Here is a 10,595-nt window from a genome sequence, read left to right as displayed (position 1 = left end):
TCAATAGAATTCTTTAGTACAACTAATAGTGTTTTTTAGGATTTATCTTTTGTTAGATTAATAATTTAAAAGTACAATTTACTATTAGCAATATTTCTTAACTCAAATATTGGATTTTTCCTTAGTTATACTAGGAGCCAGTAAAAATAAATTCATAAACCGAAAAAAGATTCATATTAAAAGATTTAAAAATAACATATCTAAAAATAATTATCGTAATATATAAATTGAGGTAACAATGAAAATTTTTCTAAAACTACTTTAATCGAATGATAATATTAGAACTAAACTGTTTAAATAATATATAAGCTATTCTAGACCTTAAACAGATATAGATTAGAATCATTTTCGAAACAACAACCAATTAAAATAATGTCATCAGTTTAAAGATTTAGAATTTATGCAAATTCACACCATTCTCTAATTAAATAAGCTTCATCGTTTGTTATTTATGTAATGCGGCAAAGTATAAAATAACCACACCAAAAAATTAAATTGACCTTTATTTTCATCAATGACATTGCATTGACGCATCAGAAGAGTAGTAATTTCTGAAAAAAATCACAATATGTTATAAAAATATTTTGATTATTAAAAATTTAAAAGAAAAAATTTAAACAGAGTACTACTAATCTTTAAAATTGTATCTCCAATACTGACATAATTCTTTGAAAATTAAACTTAAATTGAAAAAATTCAATCTTATTATAAGCTTCACTTCGAAGATTTTCTGCCAGACATAGAAAGCATAAATAAAGAGGATAGAATTTGAACTTGGTCTATAAAGATCCTTGGAAGCAATTGTTCAATAAAAAATCAAGCTCCTCCTAAGAAAGCTAACTTTAACCAGATTTTATTAAGTTGGTCATAATATATGAGTAGATCCAACCACCCTTCAATGAAATAGAGTTCATTGCCCATTCGTTGAACTCTTATATCCATGTAATTAGAACTCGGAATAGTGAATACAACTCAAGGTGGTATTTAATAGATGAGGTAAATTGTAAATAACCTTTAGTTGCACTAAAGAATATACTTTCCTAAAATAAGTTAAGAAGAGAGAGGTATATATACTAGTGGCATAATGATCCATGTCAGCATTCTTGGTGCCAAAATGCTATCTGTTGTAAAATAATATAATGATAATGATATTAATTAATTTAATGACTAACTTGTTAAATTTGAATAATTGCCCAAATCAATCTCTAAGGTTTTTAATATTGGACAATTTAGTCTCTCAATTTATTAAATACACAAAAAACTCTCCTAAGTTTAACTACGGCAGAGAAATTAGTCCCTGGCCTTGTTCTCCATCAATAATAAACGAAAAATATTGACATAGAGGCATGGACTAACACTTATAGCAGCCAGTTGTCCACATGTGCAAATAAGACAAATTAATCCCTGGACATAGGGTTTTAAAACTGTGTATGATTCCCCTATCTCCTTTCCCACCAAGAACACCAACCCCCCAAGAATGCCAACCCATACCCAATCGAATTCACCTACGTGACGGTATCCTTAATCACCGACCACGAAAATGCAATTAGTAGCTAGTCTTTCACCACTCCAGCAACGTTCATGGTCAAAGCCAAAGTCTTTTCGATGAGCAAAGAAGACAAAATCTAGATGGAAACTAAAATTATCCCTGAGAGAAGGGTACTCCATAATCAATCACAAAATTGACAAGAACGCAAGACAGCAGGGCGCAATGTAATAGAGTGAGGTGATAAGGTTAAGCGAGACTCCCTTTGAATTGAGCAAAATCTGGATAAGAAAAAGGCGTGTGGCCTCAAACGCAATAGCCATAAGTTGCAGGAAAACCTTTTAGGCGCCGAATTCGACCTCGGGTAAGCGGCAATGGCGACATCGAATGAAATGGAGAGCATGTTGGCCATGGTCCCGTTCTTGAAACTCTCCTTCTTGAAGAGAACACTGATAGAATAGACGTTGACGGGCATGAGAGTCTTCAACATCTGGATGAAGGAGACGGAAAGATAGATGTAGGCAGAGTTAGAGAACTAAAGAGAAAGAGAACAGAGAATGTTGATGGAGAGCATGTTGGCCATGGTCTCTGGAGTTCAATACTCTCTGCCATAACTATTTCCTATAATTCTTTCTCGATAAGTACAACACAAGCGGATCAGAACTAAAATCCGAATTAGAATCCGTTGGATGAGAAAATCACGAGAAAAAGAAGAAGAACAGATTCATGCAACGAGAGATTTAGGGGGTGACAACCGAGGAGGGGACAGAGTCTAGAGACAGAGGGGAGTCAAATGTTGCATTTTGGGTATTCTCCAAAACGACGTAGTTTTAAACCTAAGTCCAGGGATTAATTTGTCTTGTTTGCACACGTGGACAAGTGACTACCATGTGTACTAATCTATGCTTCTATATTATCATTTTTTGTTTGTCATTGAAGGAGAAACAAGGTTAATGACTGATTTGTTTATCGAAATTAAATTTGAGAGATTTTATTGTGTGTTTCAAAAATTAAGGGATTAAAATGTCTAATTTTAAAAATTTTAGGGAATAATTTAAATAATTACGCTTTAAATTTATTATGTATTATTGTTCACATTGTAAGAGATACTGTTGAATTGATGATGTTTATTTATTTATTTATTATCAAGAGGAGGCAAGAATCAAGCAATAGCAATATTTGTGGGGTTAATGTTTTAATTTACTAATTTGGTCATAATCATCCATTTGTTAGATTAAGATAATAGTCAAATAAATGGAAAAACAATACATGGACGACTTAGTATTTGACACAATGATAGCAAAAAATTCAGAGACTATCATGTGACTCATTTAATGTTATTGTGAGAAAAATTCCCATTTTTTTGCTTTATAACAACTTGGCTCACAGGTATTAGATGTGACCTACCCATTATGAAAGAAAGGTAAGTAGAATTGACAAAGCACCTAAATATGCATCAAGCACAAATATGTATCACAAAGTTCTCCACTCGTACCCCATAGATAAAAAGAGAAGACAGAGAAAGAGAAATTGATATTAAAACAAAAAAAGGTTCAAAAGGGCCTATGCCTACAAAGACACATACAAATTAAATTAAACTACTTCTAATTAAAGAGCCCCCACATCAAGGCACCATCAATAGAAATTGATGAATAGCCTTTGCAATAATTTTGGTTACACCTTCAAAGAGGGGAAAAAGAAAAAGAGAGATCCATCTAAGAACCAAATTTAGTGATGAAGCTAATAAGGCTTGATGCTTGGATCTTAAATTATTATTGTTATTATTATTAATTAGTTGAAGCTAAGATTATTGGTGCCTCTTGTTGAATGCTATTCATAAGCTGGTATACAGCTGCAGCAATATCATCCACTGATCCCAACTTGCAATCATCTTCCACCTGCAACAACGTTTTCGCTTTCAAACTTTGGCCAATACTTATACAGATTCATAATGTACATAGAATACAGAGCATTGTTACATTTGGTGATAAAATTATATTTTGCTCTCTTTTTCGCTATATTCTTTGTATAGGTTGACTATGTACGAGAATAAGCACCTTTTAGACTAGGTAAATACGTTTTTCTAATACTAACGTATTTTTTTTAAGAAAATATTTATAATATTTAACTTTATTTAATTTTATTCCTAACGTTTTTAATTTACATTAAAATTATTCCTAAAGATTAACATTAATACAAATTTAGAATATTAAAAACAAAACTAAATAAAATTAGATATTAAGATTTTTTAAAAAAAAATTATAAACTATAAAAAAATATACTTTAATCTTAAATCTTAAAATACCTAGATGTTGATAGAGTAGAAGACAAAACCAAAAAATAATAAAACATTTAGATATTTTGTGTTTATTTCTTTTCTGTGAAGAAATAATAGGGAGTTATAAGCAGACTGTTGAAGATTCCTAAGAAAGTAATAAGACAAAAGAAGAAAAAGAAGAAGAGAAATGAATAATTACCTTAAGACTGAGAGAGTAGAGAACAAGTTGATTGATGGTGGTGGTGACATTAAGGTGCAAGATTGTAAGCCTCATGTTGTGCAAAGCAGACACCATCTTCAACAGCTGCTTTGGCTTCTTCTTTGACCTTATCTTCACATTTGCATGGCTCTCCACCATTGTCACTTCTATGTCTGCAGCTTCCTCCTCCAACTCCTCCTCTCCCGCCACTGTTCTTGATGATGATGATTTCTCACTGTTACTACTGCTGCTTGATGTTGTTGCTGTTGCTGTTGCTGTTCTTGTGTACTGTGGGAATGTGAAGAATTCACAAAAGGCCATGTTCTTCTTCTTCTTCTTATTCCCATCTTCACCTTCTTGATATGTAGCTCCAAGAAACTGCAGCTTCTGTTCAAGCTCCTTAACAAAGTTAATAGCTCCTCCTATTATTGAAGCTTGATCCCCCTGGATTATTCAGTTCATTCACCCACATATACGCATACAAATAATTAAAACCAAGAATAATAAATTGAGTTCTTATTAAGCTGTTATCATTTGAGTACTGTTATTAGAACCAACATGCTACTTCACCAATTTATTTTGGTATCTAAGTTTAATCAAGTTGGTTTAATAGCTTATTCAAACAATAAAAATCAAATATAAAAGAAAAAAAGAAATTGGTTAATCTTCAACACTACTAATTCAATCTAACCAATCTTTTTTTATGTCTGAAATGGTAAAAGAAAAAAAAAACAAGGATAAAACTAAGAGGACTCAAATGTAAACTTGTTGTGACGAATCTGAATAAGTGTCTGTAGTGTTGAAAGATGTAAGAAATGAGGAGTAGAGTACCCTTTGAACATAAGAGTCCGGCATTAAAGAGCGGAGAAGGGAGAGATAGTGATTCATCTGCTTCCTTCTGTTGCGCTCCACTGCAATGTGAGTCATTCTCTGGTTCTCTATCTGCTCTTTGTTCTTCCTGCTCTTCGCTCTTCGCCTCTTCGGCCGACACGACGATGGCAACACTGATGGCGGTGATGAACAAGTAGTATTGTTATTGTTATTGTTATTGTTCCATATTTCTGCAGGGTATGTTGTTTCTACTCTTTGGTCTTCATTATTGTAGCTGTTACTCCAGTTTCGGTAGCAGTTGTTGTAATTGACTCCATAGCCAAATGATGGGTCTTGGCTTTGTGGATACACCACTGCTTTTAGCGCCATCGATCGATCTCTGTAACAATGATTATGATGATTGTGAAGAGAATGAAGAAGAAAGTGTTGAGTTCTTTGGGAAGAGTATTTGGCCTTATATAAAGCTCTTTCAAGCTACGCTAATAAGGTACCAAAATGGACACTGCTTTGCACGTGAAATACTCAACTTATGAATAATACAGTTTCAAATTTATTCATTTTATTTCTTCAAATTCTACATGCCACAAATTATTCAGTAACAGTTTACTAACATACCAAGTTTTTAATCTATTTTGTTAGTTTTTCCACACACACATAATATATAGAACAAGTATAATTTGAATACACAGATTAAAAAATATATATACATATAATTATTATATTTTGTACAAGTATTTATTACATGTTAATTTAAAAACTATTTACCATCCAGTTCAATTAATTTACAGTTATTTTTAGTACACAAAATCATATATATAAATTCAGTATAAAAAAATTTACACAATTATCTAATTAAATTCATGAGCTTAAATGATATTTTAGATGGTCAATTTGAAAATTATTTATTTTTAATAATGTAATAATATAAAAATTGATTAATCAACTAAATTGATCTGATATTTTAGCGGTTAATTGGTTTAAAATAATAAAACACAAAAATTAATTTGTTCTAAAAATTATATAATTTACATAAATATATTATTTTATTATATTCAGTTTAGTATCAATTAAATTTTTGTTGAATTTTTAAACTTTTGAACCTCTAGATCTACCAGTTTGATTATTAGTTTGATTTTTAAAATTTGGATAATACATATACATATAAATCAACCATGTGAAGTATGCACCAAAATCAATCGCTAGGATAGAATATATATTGAAATACATATTAAAATTGAGTCAAACTAAATATATATTTATATATAAATACATGATTGATGACTGATTTTAGTAATAAATTTTAGTGTGCATAACATTTTTAAATCTAAATTTGATAGAGTATGTATGTTGTGGAGATCATTAATCACTAATCAATAATAATATTTTAAAAGAAAAAATATATTTATTTATTTTCTACAAGAATTCTCTTAAATTCATTTTTTTTCTTTACAAGTTTCTACTTCATACTTTATTTTTTTTATTAATTTTGTTCAGATCGCCATTTAATACAGAATTTATAGACAAAAAGAGCAATAAAAATAGAAGAAAAAAAAGAAAAAAAATTTATATATAAAAACAAAAATGGTGAAATATCTCAAAATTGGTGATATAGGTGAAATATCAAAATTGGAGAAAATTTCACCAGCAGTCTTTCCTTGAACCTGAATCCTTTTCTTGATAAGCTCCAAAAGGAGCTCTGGCAGGAGTATGAAAGCATTGCAATGCAAGAGGAAGTCTATTGACAACAATTATCAAGAAGCAACAACATCAAATTTGGCAATAAAAATACTAGATACTTCCATTAGAGAGTAAATGGTAGAAGGAAAAGGAATACGATAATAGCCCTTAAAAATGATTTAGGAAAATAGATTGATGATATTAAGCAGTTAAAGAGATTGAAGAGTTGATTTTTCAAGACCCTATACTCTATAGATTCAAATTACAATCTTTTTTCCCTGTTTGGTTGTTTCCTAAAGTTTGTTAGCAGAGATTATGCTGATATTTCGAAAGAGGTCTCTCAAGAAAAAGTTGAAGCTGTCATCTTTTATATGGGGAGTTGGAAAGTTCCGGAAAGTGATGGTATTCCAGCAAAATTCTTCCAGTTGGGTGAAGTTTATTTTTTAGCAATCCACAGATATTAATGAATTTAACAATACTCTTATTACAATTCCCAAAATTTCTGTATCTAAAAATATAAGTCATTTTAGAACTATTAGTCTATATAATATTTGCTACAAAGTGGTCACTAAAATTATTGTCTTTAGACTTAAAAATTATATGCATGTGCTTATTTCTAACACTCAATCTAGTTTTATTCTTGGCAGGATAGGTGCAGACAATATTCTAGTGGTCTAGGAGGTGGTTCACACCATCTGTAATAGGAATCAAGAAAAAGGAATCATGGCTATAAAGATCGACCTGGAAAAGGCCTACGACAGGTTAAACTGGAATTTTGTGGTGGACACTCTGAAAGATGTTGATATCTCAGAAGAAATCAGTAATGTCATTACCCACTGCATTTTTACCCCACCATGAATCTCTTTTGGAATGGATTATCCTTTGATACATTCTCCCCAACAAGAGAAATTAGACAGAGAGACCCTCTCTCACCTTATTTTTTTGTTCTTTATATTGAGCATTTATTCCACCTTATTAATAAATTAGTTGTTGATTAAAAATGGGAGCCAATAACTATTTTTAGAAATAGACCTAAAATATTTCATCTTTATTTTGCAGACGATTTGGTTCTCTTTTCTAAAGCTTCTAATGAACAAGTGTGAACAATTAAGGAGACCTTATACACTTTTTGCGAGAGCTCGGGACAAAGAATCAGCTTCCACAAGTCTTATGTCTATTTCTCTAAGAATGTTAATCATAATATTAGGCATCAACTAAGCCAGGAGTTTGGAATGACCTGACGGCTAATCTAAAAAAATACCTAGGAGTACCCTTGATCACGGAGAAGTGTAACTGTAACACCCTACCATACAGAGTCTTATGCTTAAGTCATAATTCAGAGATGGCAAGGTATTACGACCTCTAAAATAAAAATTTAGTACGTATAGTAGTATGAATGATTGATTATAACTAGGAGCCTTTGTAGAAAAAGGGGTAAACAAAAACCGCAACTCAAAAGCGCAACACTCCGATCGTTAACGTAACGAACAAGGATAAACCAACGCGAGGTATATATATACAAAGGAGTGTCAAAACAGGAATATCAAGACTCAAAATCCGGCTGCGAAGATACCGGTCCGAGCATAGCAATATATACATAGGAAAAAGGAAAACCCCAAAGGAAATCCAAAGGGACACAAGACATAAAACCTATTCTCCAAAATCTCCCATAAGAGGAGTCATCACAGTTTGTATTATTTAATGGAGATAAAAGTATCTAAGCAAAACATATAAACTAACAGAGTCCCAAGAACAAGGATCTTCGCAAATCTAGAAGTCTCCAGCATGCCTCAGCGGGAAACCTCACGTCCTGCATCTGAAAGTGAGAACCAGAGGTCCCCAGCATGGTAACAGCTTCCACATATATAATACATAATAATAGAGGAAAGCCAAAGGCAATCCTAGACTTCCTCCAGATAATATCAAAGCTTATAAACAAGCTAACCATATAAGGGCATCATGACTAAAGATTCTTCAGTCTAACTAATACTTCCCTTTCCAATTCCTTCAAACCTCCCAACCACCAGCAGGAGTATAATATATCAACACAGTTATACCAGACAAGGAATATACAAATAGGAGCAATTAAGACATTTAGACAATTAGCAAGTAATATGCAGTCAAATAGGCAATCTCAAACAATTCACATAGTATGCATATGATGAATGCCTATCCCTAGTGGCCGATGATATCATCTTGTCGGTTATAGAGCCAACCCGACAAGTCCTGGTCGCTAACATTGGACTGTCCCTCTGTCATGCATCCCCAACTCGAGTTATACTCGTCGTAAACTTGATCATAAACATGATCCCTATCCATCACCCTCACTGGTGATTGTTTACGGGGGGTGAGCTCATCCGGGTCTTTCACAGTGCCCGGCCACCCTTATGACATAGGGTCAACAGAGTCTCGAGCCTCCACCTGGAGCACGTGTGGCTAGCCACTGCTACTACCAGGGAAACTCGTATCTCTGATAGTGGAAGTGCAAATCACAACTATCAGTGATCAGCATAAACATGCATGAATCCTCATCCATGGATGCCCATGGCATAACAAGCACTTCCACCACCATCCTCGCATCTCACATAATCATCTTGATCCTCATTGATCATTCATTTTTCCCTTGCTTCACTCGCAAGTTACCTCATTCACTAGCCCCTTTCTAATAGCTAGGCATGTCATAAAGATTTAAGACATAAATGGTGAGATTGGAGGCTTAGAAGTATGAGATTTGGTTTTTAAAACTCAAAAAATCAACTTTGGGATGAAAACAGGGCCACGCGTACGCGCACTCCACGCGCACGCGTGGATGGCCTCAAAAACTCATCGACGCGCAAGCGTCCTGCACGCTAACGCGTGGATTACAAACTTGCCAATCGACGTGCACGCGTCAACCACGCGTACGCGCGGGTGTTCTCGTGCCCCAGGCACAACACCGGCACAGTTCTGGCATAACTCTCTGTAAAATGGCTGGGCATTGGGTGCAGCACAATCGGCGCGCCCGCGCACATCACGCACGGTGGATGGCGCTTTCTGGAAGATCGGCGCGTACGCGCCAGGTGCGCCCACGCAAGGGGTCATTCTGCTAAAAATTTTCTAAGTTAAAAAGCTGCAGAATTCACCAATTCAAACCCCAATCTTCCAACGGACATAACTTCCTCATTTTAAATCGTTTTTCACCCGTTCTTCAAACGGCATGGACATCCCGGATCCAATTTCATTTTTAAACAGATTTGGTACAAAACGGAGATCCGTAGTCCAAGTTATGTCCCATCAAAGTATGCCCAAAAACCATATTTTCATACAAAACCACAATATGCCATTTTCAAAACAAGCCATTTCAACTCTTTTCAAAATCAATCAAAACATGCCATTTTCATCCCTTTTCTTTGAAATCAATCAAAATGTATCAAATTCAGCATCAAGCCTCCTCAACTCACACATTGACACATTACCACAATATACAAAATCACTATCTCATCATTTTAGCCCACTTCACCCAAGTGGCTCAAACTCAAACATATTGACATATCATATACTATTCCTCATGCCAATTCTCAACAACATCAATTCCAATAAATCATCATTGTACATAATCAATATCATACTCACCATCAACATGGTTCAACCCACAATTCAACCATAACCAATCATCAAGCATATATCACAACATGCATATTTCTCATACATCATACCACAAGGCATCAATAATCATCACATATATGACCACATCATATATCTCAATCATTCATCAACATCAACCATTCAATGCCTATCTTAGGGCCTCTAGCCTAAGTATTTCCTACCACATTACATATTAGATACGGGAAACTGAAACCATACCTTAGCCGAATTTCCCAAGCTCCACTGGAGGACTTCCAAACCACTTATCCACAAGCTCTCAAGGCCTCAACACCTCCAAGAACAGATTTTTCACCACCAAACCCTTTCCAAGCTTTTCAAAGTCACCAATCAAGCTCCAATATTCACATATACACAACCTAAGCCACCATCATACCCATACACAACATCTCAAAATCCAAATCATAAAATCACAAATTACACTAGGGTTGAGAGTCTTACCACACCCAAGGTCCAAGGAGACAAGATTAACCTTCTCCTTC

At 33.9% G+C, this 10,595-nt stretch overlaps 1 protein-coding gene across 1 annotated transcript; it reads right to left on the bottom strand.

Moving 5' to 3' along the window:
- Positions 1-2,985: 2,985 nt before the first annotated feature.
- Positions 2,986-5,259, bottom strand: LOC130951003 (transcription factor bHLH96-like). The gene is made up of 3 exons (XM_057879610.1): positions 4,795-5,259; positions 3,964-4,407; positions 2,986-3,384 (listed from the first exon to the last, which is right to left on the bottom strand). Exons 1-3 carry the CDS (start codon positions 5,161-5,163, stop codon positions 3,274-3,276), a joined length of 924 nt encoding a protein of 307 aa, XP_057735593.1. The 5' UTR covers positions 5,164-5,259; the 3' UTR covers positions 2,986-3,273.
- Between the last annotated feature and the right edge of the window lie 5,336 nt (positions 5,260-10,595).

Source organism: Arachis stenosperma, chromosome 9 (assembly GCF_014773155.1).
Source record: "Arachis stenosperma cultivar V10309 chromosome 9, arast.V10309.gnm1.PFL2, whole genome shotgun sequence".
In the NCBI taxonomy this organism is placed as follows: Eukaryota; Viridiplantae; Streptophyta; class Magnoliopsida; order Fabales; family Fabaceae; genus Arachis; species Arachis stenosperma.
The sequence above is the reverse complement of the archived record's forward strand: the minus strand, read 5'-3'. Positions and strand labels throughout refer to the sequence as shown.